General features: G+C 43.5%; 2 protein-coding genes across 5 annotated transcripts in view; both read left to right on the top strand.

Moving 5' to 3' along the window:
* Positions 1-1,052: 1,052 nt before the first annotated feature.
* etv5a (ETS variant transcription factor 5a) lies at positions 1,053-14,019 on the top strand. Of its 4 annotated transcripts, none has more exons than XM_007569268.2 (13): positions 1,053-1,207; positions 3,891-4,006; positions 4,118-4,208; positions 4,308-4,355; positions 4,636-4,686; positions 6,450-6,573; positions 6,648-6,908; positions 7,009-7,304; positions 9,201-9,263; positions 9,512-9,580; positions 10,606-10,775; positions 10,880-10,987; positions 11,957-14,019. In XM_007569268.2, exons 2-13 carry the CDS (start codon positions 3,959-3,961, stop codon positions 12,185-12,187), a joined length of 1,560 nt encoding a protein of 519 aa, XP_007569330.1. In that variant the 5' UTR covers positions 1,053-1,207; positions 3,891-3,958; the 3' UTR covers positions 12,188-14,019. The 4 variants fall into 4 exon arrangements, with proteins under 4 accessions (XP_007569330.1, XP_007569333.1, XP_007569331.1 ...); XM_007569271.2 differs by having other exon boundaries at positions 1,054-1,207; positions 10,880-10,981; XM_007569269.2 differs by lacking the exon at positions 1,053-1,207 and adding an exon at positions 1,621-1,723.
* A 5,942-nt stretch (positions 14,020-19,961) lies between these two features.
* The window catches only part of rbm44 (RNA binding motif protein 44), a 14,665-nt gene continuing 12,397 nt past the window's right edge, over positions 19,962-22,229 (top strand). The window contains exons 1-4 of the mRNA XM_016680276.1: positions 19,962-20,443; positions 20,566-20,593; positions 20,664-20,770; positions 21,734-21,833. Coding sequence (XP_016535762.1) covers positions 20,197-20,443; positions 20,566-20,593; positions 20,664-20,770; positions 21,734-21,833 — 482 coding nt within the window. The 5' untranslated portion in view covers positions 19,962-20,196. The remainder of the gene's footprint in view (positions 20,444-20,565; positions 20,594-20,663; positions 20,771-21,733; positions 21,834-22,229) is intronic.

The raw sequence follows: 22,229 nt of genomic DNA, 5'->3' as shown, positions 1-22,229 counted from the left end.
CCTCTCCTTGTTTCAGCTGATGCTGAAAGACAACCTGCTTGCCGTAGGCCCAAGGCCTTTGGTTGACCACTGAGATTCTATGTGACAGCCACATATGTGTTTGTCTCTTCCTACTATTACTGCCTCAGCAGCACTCTCATAATCGCCACATCGTAGCTGCAGGGATTTACCAGGGATTATATATTTCATACCAGCTGTTGGAGCCAACTGTGACATTCGCAGTCAGATAGAGTTTACATGAGGAGTTCCTAATATGATCAGGATCGTCACTCGTCCATGCACTCCAACCTTTGGATTCCAGCACCTGTCACCTGAAAATATGAGTCTGGTATTTCGGTTTTCCCTTTAAAAGCAAGTTCATAACATTTAAAAATATATCTGTATCTGACTGGACACTTCTACAAGAGTTAGTGACCTGATCAGCACATTTAAAGGCCAAATCAATACCTAAAGCGCTGTTTTAGGGTTCCCAAAGCAACTGTGCTTACAATGCATAAAGGCTTCTAAATTAAACCAGCAGTGCTAGGTAGAAAATAATGTTGTTTATAGGAAAAACATATCACCAACTCCATAAACTTTGAAAACTAAATAACACAAATTGCTCAAATAGTTTTTCAGATTTTGATTCATATAATTTATAGCATTTGTGTACATGTTATTTCTGGAAGAGTAAACTACTAAGTAGTTAAATATAAATTTGCATGCTTATGCCGAGTTAGTACAATTATGTTCCAATTTGCCGATTGAGAGGACAGAAACCCAGGATGACGCTCGTGTTGTTCTGTAGATTTGACTCCCAGTACGTTTCCACTGCTGCTGGCCCTTTAACAAACACGTCTGGCAGCGATGATTGAAAAAAAAAATGTGAATGAAATCCAGCCATTCATAAAAATAGGACACTGCTGACTCGTGATTGGTCAAACTGCATCTCATGAATAAGTCATAAACCAGGGAGACGCTATTGGCTGCGTGTTTGACGGGCAGACTCGACCCACCAATCAGCGTGTACCGTTGCATGCCTCTCGAGCGCAGGGGGAAAGCGCCGGGCCATTACAGAAAAAGCTCAGTCAAGTTTTGTGAGTCGGAGGAGAAGCTTCAGTAAAGCAAGTGCGTAGACGGGTTGGCGGCTCTTCGACACGTTGTACTTTTATTTGGATATTTCTATTGCATTTTCTCGACATACAGGACGTTTAACATACAGGCGAAGGTAGGCTGCACTGTTTAATTTGAGAGAAGCGTGTTTTTTTTTGTTTTTTGTTTAGCTTCGTAGTTTTTAGACAGCGGACAGACGCAACGCTTTGATTTGATTTACATGTACTTTGTTGTCGACTTGTAAAGGTACAGTTTATCGCAACGTGTTGTGTTTTAAATCTGGGTTTATATTTAATATTTTACCAATGTTTCTGTTCGTGTTTTGGCTTTGGATTTTCTGTGCGGTTGGACGGCTGGTTGTGATTTTTTATTATTATTATTTTTTTATGAATGGATGGATCACCCTCCCCCCCCCCCACACACCCTCTCTGTAATTCCACACGGATCGAGTTTCACTTCATTGAAGAAAACAAGAGGGTTGGGTTGGGGGAAGGGCGGGGGACAGTAGGTGGTAGTGTGTGTGTGTGTCTCTGTGTGTGTGTGTGTGTGTGTGTCTCTGTGTGTGTTGGGTTGTGAGCAGAGTAAACTTCGGACCGCCACCGTCGGCTTAAACAGAAGTTTTACAGAAGAGGTGACCTTTTGTTGTGTGTTTTTTTTTTTGTTTGTTTGTGTTTTTTGCTGAATATTAGTTCTGTTGTGTCGCGTGAAGCTGCGACTGCTTTCGGGAGACTGTGGCGCACTTTTGATCTTCCTCAGGTTCGGTTTAAAGCGGATGCTAAAGACTAATTGTGCTGCTGAGGTTAGTGTCCGATTTATTTGAATAAAGGACTATATTTCATTGTTTTCGATTACTACTCTTGATCGGATCTAGTTTAAAAGTAGCGGTACTTTGGTCATACTAGATTCGCCGCAGAATACAGTTTTTTGTGAAAAGCTTACTCATATAAACCCGTGTTTAGACCACCGTACATGGGGTCCTGTTGGTGTTTAGTCGAGCCATGGAAGGATTCCTCAGATAAGCCCAGTGTAATTCATACCCCAAACAGAGATGAGTAACGCTTTAATCTAACCAACATGCTTCTTGATAACGTAATAGTAACATTTTGAGTTGCTCAGCACCGACTTGAATCTAACTGAGGATGTCTGGAAGGTGCTAAAGATTGGGGGCAATGACAAGGAGGTCCCATCTCACCAACAAAGATACTTGTTCAGTAAACACCAATCGACCTGTCTGTATTTGGTAAATTAGCCTGACAAATCTGCAAAAGTTTTGTTCCATTAAACACTCACCTTGTATTTGAACCAGAGTAGTGCATAGGTGACGTATTTTTATGCATTGACTGAGAGATTTTCTAGCAGACTGTAAAGTGTTATGTCAGGATTATGTATGAAATTTAGCAATTGTGCTCCTACATATTTAGATGATAGAAATGATTTCTTCTCAGAAGGATAACAACTTAAAGACCAAACATTAAACAACATAGTTAAAAATCCAACAAAAACTTACTTAAGGAATTAACAGAAACTATTTGTTTAATATATCTGCAATATATTAAACTTGATCACTTACAGCATAACTGTTGGCCAGTGTGTTCATAGACTCATCTGACATCTGTCTCTTTTCTAGCAGGAGTCAATCTAAGGTGGACTAAATACCAAAAAGTCATTTCACATATCCAAAATAAAACTGAACCAAAAACAATTTTTTTAAAAACACACAAAACAGAAACTGGAAATAAAATGGATTACAATGTCTTTGTAAACAAAACTGCCCTTGAAAAAAATAACAATCATTTTTGAGCTCATTTTAATTAGTCATGCAATTAATAAAATGCGGCAGGCTTGGTAAAATCAAATATTCCTGGTCTGAGTAGAGTGGAAGTATTTTAGTTTCTGAATAGCCCCAAGCAAAACTGGACTAAATTCCTTAAAACTGTGAAATTGCCCTTTAATCATATCAGACAAACACATTCATTATAATACTAGTATATTTTATGTAATTCACTTCTAAAATACAGTAACAATAATTCTGTTATATGTCTACAGAACATCTTCTGGTCCAGCCATGCTTCAGGATTTGATTTCCTAATTGACTCAATTTTTTATTTTTTTTTTCTCCCACATCCCCAGGAGTCAAACTAGTAAAGCAATATGCGGCTACAACTGAAGTTTTGTTCCGTGCGTAGTGCGGGGCCCTAACCTTCTTCTTGGCAGCTGTAATTGTTGCCCAGTGGCCATCCTTTATTCATCATCCATTACCAGGAGATAGAGGACTGAGTCACATCGCTGCGCTGGGTGAGGACGGGGCAGCGCTACAACCCGGCGAAGCTTGCAGTGCTGTGTGTTTAAGGCAGCCGGCCGGGACTTCTGGTACGGCCAGGTGTAACACTGGCATCGTCACCCCATGACTTCCTCAAGCCTTTTCCAGGGGTTAATCAGCCCCCTGACCTGACTTTTTTTGGTCTGGAGCTTTGTGATGTAGCGCCCAGCCCACATTCTGCTGAGCTGGAAGCATCTCTAAGGGTTTTCACTAAAGATCCTGGAAGCTGATTACAGTGGAAAGGAGCTGCTGATTATATAAGCGCCTTGCATGTGTCCCTCTGTTTGCTGGTTAAACACAGAGCTGAAGGAAGAGGGTGGGTTTGTTGTAGCATCACAACAGAACGCAGCTCCATGTAATGAGGCGTCATTCTGCGTGGGCTGAGGTCGTACGTCAAGGTCAACCAGAGCGCAGAGGAGTTTTGGTACCCGGAGATTTGTTTCACCTTTCTTTGTCTTTTTTTTTTTTTTTGTCCCAGCTTCAGCGAATCCACACGTGGCTGCCTCCGCCTCCCTCCCACATTGGAAGTGCCATCCCACAGATAGCATGGACAGATTCTACGACCAGCAGGTCCCATTCATGGTCCCACCCAGTGTAAGTGGACTTGCCTCGCTGCCAGCCTCTCACATCGGCCCCATTAGCTGATGGAAGTGGTGTCTGCTGCTGCTGCTGCTGGTCGTCATGGTTTCTGTTCATCTCTCTCAGAATTCTGCAGCAGACGACTCGCCCAACACCCGGCCACTGAACGACAGGAAGAGAAAGTTTGTGGACACAGAACTCGCCCAGGACACAGAAGGTGAGAGCTCTGGTCCCTTTTTTTTTTGTTGTTTTTTGTTTTTGTTTGTTTTTATGTCGGATGACTTGCAGTTAATGTCTTTCTCCCTTTGACTTCCAGAACTCTTTCAAGATCTCAGTCAGCTGCAGGAGATCTGGATCGCAGAAGGTAGGCTCACTCCTCTGGGCTGTGATTTAAAAAGTTCAGGCAGCCGTTTGGAACATTAAACTTTAACTGGGTTAGAATGTCCAACGTTTTTATTTCTCGAGCTGGCAAGCGGAACAAGAAGAGCAAAGTCCTTGAGAGGATAAAGGGCTGACTCAGACCGTCTTTGTCTCTTTCTTGCTTCACTTTTTTACGCAAATTAGTCACGAGTGTGTCTCCACTCCAGTGTGTGTGTGTGTGTGTGGTGTATTGACATTTGTGCCGTCTTCCTGTATCTCCACAGCCCAAGTGCCCGACGATGAGCAGTTTGTCCCAGATTTCCAGTCAGAGAGCTGTAAGTACCTGGGTCTGCATGCTCGGCTTCCAGCTCTGGATGTTTAGACTTCCTCGCCCCCGGCTCCCACCTTCTCCCCTCCGCCTCCTCCATTTTGAGTTTAATCAGCCGAGTGGCATGGGGCATCACATGAGCCAAGGTCCTAATCTGATTTCACACAGTTTCACACTCAGATCCCTCGGGTGCTGCTAGAATCCAGTGGTTGGAGCTGCTTTGGAGCAGTCCTCCTCGTCCCCCGGACTCCTGTTGCCCCTCCCCTCTACTAAAACCTGCTTTTTAGCAGCTTGTTGACACGTTTGAACCAGAACCAGTGGAGCTTCACTGGCCCTCCTCTGTCGCTCTGAGGCGTGGGAGGTGATGACAGGGTGTGGTTGTTCTGGTTAAACTAACCTCCAGCTTCACAGTCCTGTTTGTGTTTCTGTACAGCTGCTCTTCCAGGCTGTTTGTACAGGTAGATTCACACTGTATATGCAGTCATCTGACCCCTATGGTTGCCACGGCATTATCCTCGAGCTTGTTTCATTGTAGAACTGCATTATGGGGTGCTGTTTGTGAAGTTACACAGTACAAAATGAGCAGCGATAGTTTGGTTTATTTAGTCAAATAGAAACAATGTGGGTGTCCATTTTTTTTCAAAAGTCATATTTTCACCATGTTATTCATACATTTATAAAAATTACAAATAAAGTTCCAAACTAAATATTTAAATGAAATATACATTTTCCAAACTAGACATTTCATTTTAAACTAAATATTTAGTAAACAAACTAAATATTTGTTTACTATATTTAGTAAACAAATATTTAGCTGAAACAACTAGATTTGTTTACTAATCTAGTTGTTTCAATTGAAACAACTAGATTGTTTCAGCTAAATATTTACAATAATAACTAAATATTAAGTTAGCAAGCTAAATATTGTCATTTGGAGTGAAGTTTTTGTTTGTTCATAAATATTTAGACTAACAGCTAAATGTTTAGTTTGGAAATTAAATATTTGGTTTGTGAATTGAACATATAGTTAATGGTTAAAATCTGACTTTGAAAAATGAACAACTACTTTTTTTTTCTCTCTCTGACTGGTTAAATTAACCAAACTACTGCTGTTCATTCTTTATTGTGTAACTTTACAAACTGTGTCCCATAATGCATCCTGTCACAGGCTAAGTGTTTGCCATCTGTCAATACTAAATAGCCCCCCGTCTCTTGGCTGATATGTCCTTTGGAGTGAAGTTTGTTTGTCCACCATGCCTAATCTCCGGGTTACTTCCACCTCGGCGTGAGGCGCACACACAGGAGCTCACATGCTCACGTTGGCTCCACTCAGGTCCATCAGCCTGCTGGATAATTCATTCAGCTCCTGCAGCCGCGCTGCTCCAGGATCCAGTTTCTCTGTGGCTATTATGTGGCGCCCCGGAAACTGCAGCCGATCCACGGAGCGCTGCAGCCGGTGTCTAATGGTTACAGCACAACGACTAGCAAATCATTCATGCTCTGATTCATGAGTGCTGCTATTGGCCAGCCCTAATGGGAATCAGATGGGAGCTCTGATGGTCGTTGCATGTTGAGCGCAGCTCCCGTCATGCTGCGGTGCAGCGTCAGCTGTGATTGGAGCAGATGATAAAGACCTGCTAAGTGTCTCTGTCAGTCGGGGAATCCAGACGCTGGCCACGCGTCCATTTAGCCGTCAGTCCCCAACGCGCTGCAGATAGCATCTGTTGATGGCTGGAGCTTTTCTGATGCTCTCCATTGTCTCCTGTGCAGTGATGTTTCATGGGCCTCCGCCAACCAAGATCAAACGAGAGCTGACCTCCACCAAGGACCTGTCCCCCTGCCACCAGGACAGCAGTCCCATGCCCTACGGAGAGAAGTGCCTTTACAGCTACAGGTATGACCGACTCTGTCTGCAGAGCGCCCTGAATGTCATCCAATCAGCTCATTCCTTCATCTCTTCATCCACAGTGCCTGCAATGGAAAGCCAACCCCTGGATTCAAGCCATTGACCCCCCCCTCCACACCGGTCTCTCCCTGCCTCCCCACCAGCACGGCTCTAACGCAGACCCCACCTCCTCATTCCCACACAGCCAATCAGACCCCGGTGCCGGCGCAGCGTGCACTACAGCAGCCACCCAACCAGCAGGCCGTCCTGGGGCACAGCCCCCCCTTCGCTGTGCCCTGCGTGCCCCTCAGCCAGGATGCTAACAGCTTCGCACCTGAGCACAGGTGAGCCCCCCCAGCTCTGTACCCCACTGTGTCCTCACTGTCTCATTCCATGTCTTTGTGAGCCGTCCTTCAACACAGATGTCCTCTCCTCTGTGTTTAGGTTCCAGAGGCAGATGTCAGAGCCGTGCATACCTTATCCCCCATCTGAGAGCCAAAGCCACCCCCAGTTCCTGGCCACGCCCCCCAGCAGCACCAGCCTGCCGCGTGACGGCCGCCCCCCGTACCACCGGCAAATGTCAGAGCCTCTGGTGGCGGTGCCTCCCCAGGGCTTCAAGCAGGAGCTCATCGACCCTCGGTACAGCGAGCAGGGCGTGCCCGCCATGGTGCCCCCCCGTCAGGCCGCGTTCCACCCCATGGCCATTAAACAGGAGCCTCGTGACTTCTGCTTCGACTCTGGTGAGCAGCAGTGCTCTGACTGCAGTCTTTGTGCAGTGGGGGGGCTGGGTGAGGAATGTGCCTGGCCATGTTTGTTCTTGGCATCAACACATGACTGTGAGTTTTAACATGCAGTAGCGGCCTGGACACGCAGGTGCTGTTTGTCCCGCCACAGTCAGGTGTGCTGGTCAGGAGGAGCCTCAGAGCAACTAGTAAATATGTTTCCAACCAGGTTTCAGCAAGTCAAATTTAAGACTTCATAAGAAGTTTTTAATGCCACCTTGAAGACCAAAAGAACTATAAATACAGGGATTGTTTGGTGATCCTGCTGCATTACAGTCAAGCACAGCAAAAATTGTGACATTTTTGGGGTCTCATTGTGGCTCTTGGCAGCACCCTTATACTTCTCATTGTCATACTGCATCTATAGCCTTATCTATCTACCGCCTTAAGCCCTGTGGTGTCAAGGATAGAAGTTCTTTTGCGCAGCACAGACCCAGCTTCGCATGGTTGGCAACATGAGTGAGTCAGTGGCAAAAACAGACAAATAAATATGAGTTAAAAGTTGTCGACAGACAGGAGGCGACGCCGCTGCCTCTCCATTCATTTCCTATGGAACTTGAATGATGAGGCCACAATCACGTGCTCTCTTACAGGCAAACGACTGATGACATTCAAGCAGGTGAAATGCTGAGCTCATACACATAGACGGGCACACGACAAGACACTAGAAAGTTGAAAAGAGTTCAAATTGTTGTGGCTGTCGTCGGCGCTGCCTCCTGTGTGTTGGTTCTCACCCCAATGGCAATAATTTTCACTTGTTGCTGTCATTTATCAGGCCCATCACCCATGATAGACACAAAGCCACAGATAAATGGTTATCTAGCAACAACATATTAGCCGCCAGTTACCAGTAGCCTCAGCCGTCTTGAGCAACAGAACGCAATGAAGATCTGCACGCAACTCAAACTTTTGCCAGACAGAAAAGTCCCACAAGATTAAAAAAAAACTACATGCAGTGTTTAAGATTAAACCGTCCTGTCATGACAAAATTTAAGCCTAACATGTGACCAACATACATTATTTTAATGTTATTATTGGCTTTTTAAGACCTTAATTTTAGCATCATGAATTTAAGGTTTCTAGAACAGATCCAGGCTGGTGTCCTCAGAGGGACGGACGCCCTTCAGTTGATCGTTAGCATCAGGCCAAGTTCTCTTCTCTTTTGAAACGGCACATGAGGGGGCGCACGGTGCCAGTTCTTCTCCTTCTCGCAACAAACAATCCTGACAGAGAGGCATGGACGCAGCAAGAGTGACTGGCGGAGGATGGTTGGATCCGGACGCCCACCAGCCCAGCTGTTGTTCTGGCCCTGATGTATCTATCCCTCCCTCCTCTATGCTGAAGCTCAGAAACTTTTCTCTCACGCTGACTGATTTGTTCCGATTCGCTTTGTGCCGAGTGCCTGTGCTGCCCTGTGATGTAATGACAAATCCTCTTATGGCCTTTAAATACCCACGTCACCACAGCGCCGTAGCTCTGCATGGAGGGAGCACACGTCAAGCTCCTCAGCCAGGAGCCAGTTGTCCTTTCAGCATGAGCACAGCGGTCGAGGAAGTAATAGGAAAACTTCAAATTGATCACGAGTGGACAGGAAGTGGTCCTAAAGGCTGGAGGGGAAGCTTCCTGCCGAAAACATGCACGCACCCTTAAGAGGGAGAGGTCTCATGCTACTGATTGTCATTGAGACTTAAAACAGAAAGGATGCAGCTAATCCTATTGAACTTCACCAGTCAGAAGACATGTGAGGGCTGCTGTGTGCTCCATCTGCAGGTGGTCCTGCACAAACGAAGCCTGCTTCATCTGAGCCTTTAATCCCAGATTCTAAGCCTGCTCTCCTCTCTGTTTTGTTTCCAGAAGTGCCTAACTGCCAGTCGTCCTTTGGGAGAGCAGGAAGCTTCTACCAGAATCCCCATGACGGTGAGCAGAGCCCAGTTGTTGTCTGTGTGTGTCAGAAGTGTTTGTTATTTCTTGATGTCCTCTATGACCTTGAACCTGGTGGCTCGTGGAGCTGCTGAGAGGGCGCCATCAGCAGCAACACACACATCAGCATTTGGCCCCGGCTCCTGGGAAGCTGCTGTATAAACTGCTTAGCAGGCAGCTAGCCTCTTTAGCCTGAGTGTACACTCCATCTGACTCATGCTGCCTTGCCTCTTGGTTCATTTCAGGCTACTCATATGACAGAGATCCACAGCTGTACTTCGACGACACGTGTGTGGTTCCTGAAAGACTAGAAGGTAAAAATCTGCTCTGTTTTTCAACAAGCTGCTCAGGGATGAGGCTGATACTCAAAGTCATAAAATAAGTCCTGTTCTGGGTTTGCTAGAAGCCGTTGGGGGAAGAAACTCGGATCAGACAAGGACAAACTCATTAGCATACACAGAAAAAGCTGCAGCATCACTACACATTGTTTTCACCAGACCATTGTGCTGGTGGCAGCGTCAGACTTTGATCTCTGATGGTTTAGATCAAATCAGAAATATGGGTTAGAGTGGTCCCTCTAACAGCACTAGCTTCTGGCCAGGGACTCCCTTTGGCAAACCACAGAGAAAACTACAAAATATGTAAAGAGACATCAACTTTTAGAATGTTTTTTCTTGCTTTTGCTGCCTCATACCTTCTGATTTTAATCAGTCAGGAGTTCCTCAGGGCTGATGGACGGTTCCTCTGGTCCCAATAACTACTCTACCCTGAGGGGAAAAGTTTCTTGAAGAATTTGACTGGCAGCCAATCAGATAAAAGAGCATGCCAAATAACATTTCAATGTATTATTTTTAACTTATATATCACAATAACAATTGAAAAATATATGATATTAATCTTGTGATTTAAAATTTATGATTAACAAATATATATTAGATTTTTTTTCACATTTTTTTTCCTCATCTTCCCTCCAGTTTTCAGTGTCCTACTCTCTGTTTAGTGTAAAGCAGAATTACAGACTATTGATTTGTAAATTAGTATTACTAGTAGAATGAAAATGATGAGAACAATGTTTGATTTCCCTCCACCTCAGAATAATGTTCTTCTTTGCGTTGGTCTCCATACCATCAGATGGAAGTGGTTGTAACTTGTTGGTTAGTGATGAACACGGCCCTGTGCATAATAACCAGCCAGTGCATTTTGTTGTCCATCTGGTAGGAATGTCTCACCAAACTGAGACGCAGAACATTTCTGATTCACACATGCCTTTTTTCTTCTTCTTCTTCCTTCTGCCTCCTCTTCTACTTCTCCTCTCCTTCGCTCTTTCCTCCGTTTGCAGGGAAAATAAAGCAGGAGCCGTCTGCTTACCGCGACGGCCCTCCCTACCAGCGCCGCGGCTCCCTGCAGCTCTGGCAGTTCCTTGTCACCCTGCTGGACGACCCTGCCAACGGACACTTCATTGCCTGGACCGGCCGCGGCATGGAGTTCAAACTCATCGAGCCTGAGGAGGTCGGTGCCTGCTTCCTGCCGCCATGTTTGCCCCTCTACCTGCAAACGCCCGATTCTTACGTGTGTGTGTGTGTGTCTGTGTGTGTCCCGGTGGTGTGTGTCAGGTGGCTCGTCGTTGGGGCATCCAGAAAAACAGACCCGCCATGAACTACGACAAGCTGAGCCGCTCGCTGCGCTACTACTACGAGAAGGGCATCATGCAGAAGGTAAAGGCACGTTCCTTTTTCTTCTCTCGCTGCTCCAGTTTTCCAATCTTCCCATCCTTGAGATTTCTGTAGAGATGCACTCATCCAATAGTAATTGAGCATTCAGCTTTTATGCACCACAAATCTGGAACAAACTCCCACCATATTGCAAAACTGCTTAAACACTTAGTGCCTTTAAATCTAGACTGATAAGACTGGAGTTGCTTTTGAAACATAATGGATTAAGAATTTAATGATGGCACTTTGACTAAATGTAATGTTTTAATTGTTGATTCTATGTTGCATGACTTTGTGTTTTTATCATGTAAAGCACTTTCAAATGCCTTGTTGCTGAAATGTGCTATACAAATACAATTTGATGTATTGATCAATCGGTGTCTGTATCGGTACTAATATTGAAAACAATGTCTAGATCAGCTATCGTGTCAATGTGGCGATCCATAAAGGCGGATCTATTCAGTCTAATTCTATATTTTGTTTTCTGAGTGATGTCATGCTTTATTATTATTATTATTATTATTCAGAAATCCTAATTTGACTTTGTGAACCATTTGAAAGAATGTTTCTTGCAGTTTCTCTAAATGTTTGACCAAGACAGTCAACCTGTTTCAATTTCTTTATTATTTATTTTACTTTGGCTGTTCTACTCCTAACTGCACTGACTGAACAAATTAAAGCTGTGTTGCTTTTACATGTTTGAACAAGCTGTTGGTGTATTTGAGTGTGCCGTACTGGCACAGAGTTATCAAGTACATTTCTAATTCAATTAATTTATGTCTCTGTTTAAAAAAAGAAAAGTTTTAAGTCGACTCTGGACTGTCTTTCTGCATCGGATCAGCTGATACTAAGCCTAAGATATCTGTGTCGGAAGTGAATAAAGTGGATGGGTGCATCCCTAGTTTCCTGCTAGAATCACATTTCTACTGAGGATTTTGGGTCTGTTTCTGCTCACACCCAACATGTGATCCTCCTCAGGTGGCGGGTGAGCGGTACGTCTACAAGTTTGTGTGCGATCCCGAGGCTTTGTTCTCCATGGCGTTCCCTGACAACCAGCGACCCAACCTGAAGGCAGACGTGGATGGCCTGCCGGGCCTGGAGGACGACACCATGCCCCTCACCCACTACGACGACGCCGCCCCCTACCTGCTGGAGGCCGGGGAGCAGTGCGCCGCCGCCCTGCCTTTCCCTGATGGCTACGGCTACTAGCCGGCTCGCACGTGTCCGGATGCACAACACACACGTACATGCAGACACTCCCAATGTTCCTCCTCATGCCAGCTCTGAAAAATCCACAGCTGGAACCTGCAGAGCTGCCTGGAGGGAATGACCTCTGCTCGACCTCTGCCCCCTGGAAAATCCCTCTGAGGCCTCCGGAAGCTCGGAGGAACCTGCGGCAGTGAGGGGAGGGAGAACTGGACTCTGTAGCTCCAGAACTCTGCACAGCAAGGCCAGGGCTGTCGTTGCCACGGAAACCGAACAGCGAAAAAGTCAAAGGCCACCATTTTGGAGTGGACTGACAGAACGCGGGAGTGGTTGTCCATCTGACTTTGTGACAATCTGTTTTCCTGGGAAGCAGCCAAATCATGAGCTCTGTCCTGTCTAGACTTGCCTTTCTGGGTTCCCTGTTTTCATGTCTCCACATTCGAAATCCAAGATCAGCGAAAGGGCTTGAATTCACTCAAAGACAAACACTCTGTAGATAGAAGAACACCGTTTAACACTCCGGCTGTTTTCCCGTCTGTCCGGGCCTCAGCGGGCCTCACCGCTCCACTCTGTAAATGTTCTTTACATCGATGTAAGAGATTTTAATATGCTGAACTCTGGTGTGTGTGTGTGTGGTTCACGCCATCACTGTGGGAACGTCTCATGTCCAATAAAGATGGTACCTTTCTTTCCCCTAATCTATCTGGGTACTTGACGTGGTGGTCGTTCCTCTGATGCACCAGTATGGCAGGGGCATCAGGGCGCTGCATGCAAACACAACCCGGGGCGTGGCGGCACCGGCGTCCTCCGGGGCCCCTCTGTGGACCTCCATCTTTCTGCTTGCTGGAACCACTCCACTGACATATCTCTTTACTGGATCTGGACAAAGATATTTGTTTATATGCTCTTTTTTTTCGGAATTCAGGCAAAGACAAACTTATATAAAGTATATATTTTTGCTATAAGGCTGCATTGGTTCTGATTTAAATGTGTAAGCTGTACAGTGCAGGCTATAATGATGTTACTACTACTGCTTTTGGGCTTCAGGTTGGAGGCTGAATGACAACGTGTTGTTTAGCTGTTAAAGCTACAACATGTAACTTTTACAAAAATATGTTTTGTTGTTTTTTTTTTTGCATATTTGTTGAAACTGTCACTATAATTTAAGACAGATGTGAAAAGACTGATCTCCTCCACCCCTCCTGAGCTATTATTGCTGTCTGAAGAAATGCACCACTCCCAACCAAAATCAACCAATCAGAGCCTGGAGGAGCGCTGTTGATCATCCTTTTCTACTTGCTGCTCAATCTGCTAATGGTGGAGAGATAACTTACCATTTATCTGCTGTCATCAGTAGCCATGCTAACTAGTCTTAGCATTCATGACAGGCTCTGTTGTGATAGTGTAGCAGAGCAAAGGGGGAGGGTGATTGACAGCGCTAAGACCCTCCTCCTGGCTCTGATTGGCTGTTTCTGACAAAACAGTATGTTTCTGTAGATGACAGCAAGTCCATAGGAAAAAGATTTTCTGTCCCATATTACCCTGTCACGACATGGTGATAGTTTTAACAAATATGTAAAAAAAACAAACTAAAAAAAAAAACAAAAAAAAACATTATTTATAAAAGTTGCATACTCCTGCTTTAAACTGTGAGAAAGTGGAAAAGGCCAGAAATCCACCAGAGGTGGATGATGATCTCATCAAAGGATCTGTGTTTGTACAGGCTCTCCCTTCATCCCCCCCACCCCTCCCCCCCTCACAATGTGTTTCTTACACTGCTGAGTTTCTGATGATCTGTACTGGGTACAATTAAAGCTCCTTGATGCTTCACTGCCTGCAGAGCTGTTGTTTCGTCTTTTGACCCTCCTCCCCCTGCCAGCAGTCAGCTGACTGACTCCTCAGGTCTGACCTGCCTGATTTCTGGGTCACATGCCTCTCCTCACCACTGCTCATGCATTTCTGGGTAAATGATTATTCTTTGTGGAAGAGCAATGTCTGGTGAGCCAACTGCAGAGGATAAGTTCAGTTTCAAGCCCGGCTCACACAGCATCGGACCCTCAGAGGGGCAAGAAGGTCTTTTTTAGTTACTTTGATGCACTTTTATACCTTTTTTTTTTTTATCTCCACCAGCACCATAAAGCCAACAAAGAAGGGCCAAACATGTTTTGAAGCTAATGAAATATGAATGAGTTGAGGGAGAGCACAGAATGAGCTATAAATATTGAAGTATCAAAAGACAAGTGCGGGTGTAGAAGGAGGTTAAAGAGTAATCTGTTCTGATAGCAGCATCTTCAGAGGCTGAAGTTAGACGCTAACTTGAAAAGGGCAAAGATGGTTCACTAAACTTTCTCCCTTTCGCCAAAGGAAGCAACTCTTCTCTTGATTTTGAGTTAACAACCAAGTTATAACACTGCTGTTAACAATTGTGCTCAAGTAAGTCTAGCAATGAATGTTACTCTTCCTGAATAACATTCAGGAAAAAAAAAAACTTGCTTTCAAAAACACTTTTTAAATATTAAACTTTACAATTAATACTTACAGCACGTAGTATTTAGGAACAAGATAATGTAGTACCAGTGACACTATGTAGTGTTTACTGTGTTTTGTTGATCTGAAAGTGACCCAACAGGCTCAGCAGACAGAAAACAACATTAGAAAAGTCACATTTCAAAACAATCTGTAGCTTTGAGTCTCAGACATTTTGATTGAAATATGTTTGTTCTTTCTTAATTTAAGTTACTTGTATTGGAGGGAGTATCCATTAATTTTACAAGCAGCAGCATAATAATATTTTGTAAAAAAAAAAAAAAGTACATATTTTCCAAAAAGGCTAGTGAAGTTAATGATCTAGTAATCCGCCCACCTCTGGATTGAAGGCAGTGGTGTCAAACTCCAGTCCTCAAGATCCGGGGTTCTACAACGTTCTCTCTGCTTCGGTACTCCTGGCTCCAATGTTAACTAGTTAGCAGAGCTCTGTAGAGTTGACTGCATATTGGTGAGGCAGTTTAGCCATTGACTTCAAGCCTGTAGCACAAGAGACACATCTAAAAATTGTAGGACTCTGGCTCTGGATGAATGCAGAAACCACTGGATTTAAGAGTGGTTCAACGACCAAGACGTCCAGATTGTGGACAGAGACAACTAACTGATGGTTTGAAAGAGGAGTGATGGAAGCCATCTTAGCTAAAAGATGGAAACCAATACTGAACCAAAGGGCTGTGTTTCCAACTTTCAAGCAAATCTTACCCTGTTTTGAAAATCATTTCAGAGAATTCACATAAGCAATCCCATCATGATTCAAGTGACCAAGGACACAGCACACTCCAGACAAAAGACCCAGTGAGCCAAGTGAGGGACAGGCAGGTTGTTGACTTGCATGTAGAAGATCACATCAGACCATTAAAAACATTTTTCAATACAGAAATGCAAAGTTAATTTAACACCTGCTTAAAGGCTATTTTCAAAAAGTGCATTTAATCTGACGAGTCTCATTGGAATCCACTATTCTGATTAAATATTTTTCAATTATCTTAACTCAAATTCTATACATTGATGGGAAGTGAGTCATCATATGATGTCATATTATTTTGATGCTAATTTAATTAAATGCCTGGGTGGATGTTGGAAGAAAAACAAAGCAGACTATAAAATATGGCAGCTGTAGCACAGGCGAGACTCAAGACTCTGAAGTAAATCTGAAAGTGATGAGAAATTATGGAGCCTTTTAAGGCAAAGTTGACAGAGATGGAAAATGTGGAAAAATGGCTGAATATGGGATTTCCAGTGGAATATAGCTAACTGGGATTGAGGGAAAATTTCTCATTTAGCCAAAATCTGAGTGCAGAAACCCAGTGTCACTTCTTCTTCTTCTCCTTCACAAACTGTGAAGAAGTGCGTTTGTGTGTTTGCGTGTGTATTTGTTGTAATGTGAACAGCAGCTGAGGGCCGAGGTGAGTCCTGTGGCCTTTCAGCAGCCATCTTGTGAGGTTTGTTTCCCTCCGTCTCCCCTGAACTCCTGCCCTGCAGCTGCAGAGCCTGGCTTGTGGCACCGCTGCTGCTTCAGCTGGTGATGAAGTGAAGAGCATGATGACATCTGATAGGCTATCAAAGTGTGTTGACGGCCGCAGCACTCTGCCTGCTGATGAGTCAGTGCCTTATCAAACCACAGAGAGGAAAAGCCGAGCTGTGGGCTCCAGTAACGCCGCCTGGAAGGCATCGGCCATTGATTGAGAGAGCAGAGTGCCTTGGAATATTATGAAAGGCCTTTTAGTGCCCTCTGGGGAGCTGCCCTGCCCTCATATTGTGTGTTTGTGTGTGAGCACAGCTTCTGCCAGCACTCGCAACAAATATTTTATCAGAGCGTTTGTCCATCTGCTCTGAACACTGATGGCTGATGACTTCAGGTCCAGTTCAGACCCACCAGTAAGAGGCTGAGGTTCTAGTTATTGACATTGTCATTTTGCGTATTTATTGCATCATCATATAGTATTGGCGTTTGCTACTTTGTGCATCCATGTAACACCAGAAATACATTGGATTCTGATATGGACTAGTTCTCAGTAACACTGCTCTCATTTACAATCAATCAGCTTTTATCTGTATAGCACATTTCAGCAGCAAGGCAGTTCAAAGTGCATACAGTCAACAATTGTGTAACTGACATTGCATCATCGTGTCATCATCAAAACAATCGATACACATCAAATAAGCTGATCAATGTTCCACATCTACATAGGTGAGTTTTTAGGATTTTACAGAATTTTTGCCTCTAGAATGGGCAGTTATTGTCCAGTCAAAAAGGTTTGACATTTCTTAAATTGGTCTCCAAGTCCAGGCCTGGCAGAGCCTGTCAGTGCGTTATGGTGAGCAGAACACATCCTGGTTGAAGGTTTAGGTCTGCACATTATTAGAGGAAAGTAATCCAGCAGATAATCAATGCTGACACAGCGGAGAGCCACAAGTTTAACAGCACAGATTAAATCACGTGACCAGGAGAACCACTGATTCACCAACAAAGCGCGGAAGCTCCACAATAACTTGGTTTCACACATATCCTGCAGAAACACTGGGAGACTCACACACTCATTAACGGGAAGAGAACATCTGAACTCTCTCCAGCTGTTCTCTTCACACAATGTGAAGGACCCTAGTGAGGCCTGAACTCTGAGGCATCACCGAGTTCTCACAAAAACACACGTACCACCCACATGATATCTCTATATTTCAAAATCTCCTCTCGGCACGGATTTGCTGTGGGTTGAACGAGGCTTCCCTCTAGTGGACATTTTTCATTCCTGCTCTCATCTTAGTGCGACACTCATTTCTCAGGCTCAAGAATGACTGAACTCTAAATTCACCTGTGAAAACACTCAAAGGATTTTACAGTGTCGTTACTTAAGACAAAAAAACTGACTGTAAATAGAAAGAGAATTGGATAAAAGTTCATATCAGCTTTCAATAGCCTGTAGGAGCGCCTTTAGCAAAAATTGCTTCCCAACTGCTGCACAAAACATCTCTTGAGGGAGGCGACCGAGATGCCAAAGCCTCCTGTGCAGCTCAGAGGAAACACATTCTGGTCAGTTGCATCCAGAGACAACTTCTTTCAGTCATAAACTAAATTTTGTGACCAGGTGAGGGTGAGAACATAGATCGACCAGTAAATTGGGAGTCTCTCTTCACCTCTCCTCAGAGGTCACTTTGAAAATTATAGTCATGCTGGAAAGAAGAGGCATCCTACTTGGCATCCTCCCCACCCCTCCAACCACCGTCGCCTTGCTACGACATCCAGTCCTGCCCTGAATATTTCCTCAGGTTGACATGATGGATAGTTTAGGATAGGCCAAACAGAAACCCTCCGAGATTGGACAGCAGCAATTACATTTCTGATGTCATTGGTGGTGTTTTTCCTCTTCTGCATTGTGTTAACACCAGAGGTGGGCAGACAACCCGAAACAATGTACTCAGGTTAGAGCATTAGTACTTCAACATATTTTTACCCAAGTAAAAAAGCAGCCATCCAAGAAATTACTGAAATAAGAGGGAAAAAAAGTATTTGGTGAAATACTTTTCGACTGACATTATGAAACATCGATCGTTTCAAAACTGAATCATCAGAAATTAAAATCAGACAGACCGAGACCGGCAAAAGAAACATTTTCCCAAATCAATATCTTTCAATATAAAACTTTTACAAAACCTGCAGGTGAGTGTCTGTGTCTGGTGATTTTTTGGTTGGAACAAGCTAACTCTTCATTAAGTTAAGTTACTCTCATAGGGTGGAGTATCCAGAAATTTTAGTCAATACTTAAGTAAAAGTAAAACATTTAGCATAGTAAAACTACACACTTTTCCCAAAAAAACTTATTGAAGTAAATGTAATTGAGTAAATGCAAGTAGTTACTACCAAAAGCCCTGCTTTAACACAATCAGTCACCAGCTGCAGCTGCGGCTTCTCCTCACTGCTGATGAACACAAGCACGTGTAGGAGGCAAACTTTTATTTCTGTTGGATTCAGTGTTATCTGTATGATCAGTCACAGCAGCAGAGGACTGGCCCCTCAGCAGAGCATGGAGAGGTGCTGCAGTAGATGAACACGCTGTTCCACGCTGGAGCAGAAGCTCTGTTTCTGAATGTGGTGGGTGCAGCGTGGGAGACGAGGACAAAGGCTGCTCTGATATGTTTTAACTCTTTGTGTTGGATTGCTCCAAACAAAAAGGTTCACAACAAAATGCAGATATCCCTTATGGTGGCTTGTGATTCTGACTCCTGGTTGAGCAAACAAGCAGTCTTGCTGGATCATCTACAAGGTCACATAATGCAATCAGTATTAAAACAGTGATTCTTGAGAATAGGGACAAAACAGGGATAAAGCACAAAATCTGAATAAAATATACACAAAATATATTTTTTTCAAATATCTGACTAAACTAAACTGGGTCATGTGAGCACAACAATGTATATTTTCCTGGTGTTTGCTGAATATTTTGTATTTTAAACATTGTGGTAGGTGGATGGTGTCTTTAAAATCCCTTGTCCTGGAGCAGAACTCAATGCATTATAATAGTTTAAAACAATTAAAAGAATACTAATATATTATGACAATTAAGTAGAAGTATTCAAATAAATAATTATAAAAGTATCAATAAATTTAATTAAAAATATTTTATATGTATTTTCCAACTCCATTGAAATTTGTGCCAAGTTTTTGTCAACACCGTGAGACATAAAAATAAAATTTAAAATCTGTGTCAACTCCGTCATGCACTGTTAACGCCATCAGATGGACTTTATGTTGGTTTTTGTTTTAAATAATATTTTTTTTTGTTTCTCGAGAAGCATTTATCTCTGAGTAAAACTGAGCAAAAATATCACTAATGGGGTCATTAAAGAATTATTTTATTTTTTATTTTTGTCAGATGGTGATGACAAAGTTCTGGGTCAAGTCCATTAAAAATGTAATTTTCAAAAAATGTTGCAACTGGGAACCTTAGCATCTTTACATTTTCAAAACATTATTTGTCATATTTGAATACATAAGCTTGAGGAATAATTTTAAAAATTTGGTGGAAACTTAAACCCATTTTCTCCCTATTCTCAAGAATCCCTGAAAAGCAAAAATTATGGACAAAAAATCCTTTTATTTATTCTGAACTTTAATTACACTGTTTATGAAATGCATCCTCGTTGCCATTTCTGGTATTTAGGTTATTTTCTCAAAAGGATCTCAAAACTTGACACCTAATATTCGTAGCCCCAACGCAACACAACCACACCTTTCGGGGAACAGACTACTCCGGCCTCTCCTCATTAACCCACAAGTAGGTCACGGTGTGGTCACGTGACCAACCTCGCTTTAGGTTCCAAGCTGACATTGAAGCTCCTGTCGGCTTAAACAACTATTTTTAATTTGTATTTATTTATTTATTTTTATTTTTTCACAAAGACAAAACACTGGGTAACAAGAGTTAGCCTTTAGAGTTAAGGGGGAATTAACGCCAAATTGACTTCGTTTAATGATGCTGCGTTCCAAGAGAGACGCTGTGTGGACCACGAGCCCCGCAGACCTGCATTTGTTGACGAACCATCCCTCGTCTGTGTGTCTGGCTGGTTGGCCCGGTCCACACGCCACGGTGTACTACGAGGAGCCTGTTCCCCGGTCAGTTTACAGGGTCGTGGACTGTCCCGCCGTGTTGGCGCCACCTCACTCGCTGACACAGTCTGTAACACCTCCATGCTACTTTTGGGAACATTCGAACGCAAGTAAGTTCCCTTAAAGTCACGAGGTGGGCTAAAAGTAGTTTGCTAATAACAGTGAGGCTGTAAAGGTCTGTAGTTTAGTTTGTGTCTTATTGTCCAACTAAATGTGGTTTCTGCTTACACAGAGGAGAGCCGGAAGCTCCTGCTGCGCAGGTAAAGCTATATTGTTCTTCCCATGGTCATAAGGAAGAGACGTGAAGGTTTATTTCTGCTCTCGGCACAGGTCAATTCTAGAGTTGGTGAACGCTCATCACTACCTGGCTTTGACGGACACGGAGCTGCTGCGCTGGTATCTCAGTCTGTCGGCGGAGGACAGGAGCATCATACTGGGTATGGACCGGAAGCCCGTCCGGTGTGCCATTCCTCGTCAGAAGGGGATAGCATAGCTTTTTCTGTCGGTTTAGAGGATTAGCAGAAAAAAACTATATTAAAACCAGAGAACAAACGACGTATTTTCTGGGTCGTGTTTGGATGTCTAAGTTTGGTCCCTCGAAGGTGCAGACTGTGACGCCAGACGTCGTCTGCATGTAAAGTCCATTCATACACCTGCTTGCAGAAAACAAATGATCAGTAATATGCAAAGGAAATCTGGAAAAGGTCCAACCATGAGTTGCTGGGGCCTCGCCTAGCAAAACTAGCAATGAGACAAAACACTGTGCAAAATGTTAAGATGACAGTTGGTTTTGAATTAAATTTTTGCCAATCCCTTTCACACATATCTCAATACAATACCATCTTCTGAAAACTGTTTACTGTACCAACAGAATTTACTAAAATATACTAGAACTACCAAAACTCTTCATACAACCAAGAATCACACACAACTATAGCATGTTTTCTTCAAAGTTTTCATCAGAAAGTTAACTGTCTTTGGAAATCTGTTACACCAATCTGAGCTCCGAATGAGACAGACATGAGAGTATATTTATATGAACAAGCACCTGTGATCCTGTTGAACACAATGTTCTATGTTCATGTTCACATGTTCTTAGAACATTGGATCGGGTTTTAAAGGTGCAGCATTGACTGGATTGGGTCATAGCTGCAGAACTCTTTGTGTTCAAACAGAAAACCTTTGGTGTCCTCAAGGTTCAGTCCTTGGCCCTCTCCTTATTTCATCGATCTGCTTTCTTTAGGGTCAGTTTTGAGAAACCATGACATCTCTTTACACTGTTATGCAGATGACTGTTAGATTTCACTCCATATGAAGCCTGTCTGCCCATGCTCCACCCAGCCTCTTCTGTGTGTTCCAATAGATTTTGTCTGATGTTTTGTTTTGTTTTTCTTCTCCAGATGAGGGAGGCCTTCACTACTTCCTACAGAATCATCCTGGGTTGGAGCTTTCTCAGGGTTATGTTTATTTAAAGCGTAAGTTTGTGGATCTGTACAGCTGGTGAGAGCTTTGCCACCATCTAACCTTGCTCATTCTCTACAGCTAAACTTGGAAGTTGTGTCCAGTGCACAGTTACAGCCAATCAGAACTTGTAAATCACATGGTGAAGCAGCAAATGAAGCTGTGGGCTCCAAGGAGGAGTTTAAGGTTAACAATTTGTGTTGAAACTTTGTTTTCAGGTTTTGCTGACCTGGATCACAGGACTTTAGATGTGGTAATGTGGCAGCAGGACAGTAAAGGCAACATTCATATTTGAACTGATGATTGAGCTGATTGTGTAACGCAATGGTTCCCAAACCCTGGTCCTCAGGAACCAATGCTCTGTTTTAGATGTATCTCTGTTCCAGCACATCCCATTTAATCAATCAATCAATCAAATTTTATTTGTATAGCACA

Source organism: Poecilia formosa, unplaced genomic scaffold (genome assembly GCF_000485575.1).
Source record: "Poecilia formosa unplaced genomic scaffold, Poecilia_formosa-5.1.2 Scaffold239, whole genome shotgun sequence".
In the NCBI taxonomy this organism is placed as follows: Eukaryota; Metazoa; Chordata; class Actinopteri; order Cyprinodontiformes; family Poeciliidae; genus Poecilia; species Poecilia formosa.
Note: the sequence above shows the minus strand (reverse complement) of the source record. Positions and strands in the feature narration are given on the sequence as shown.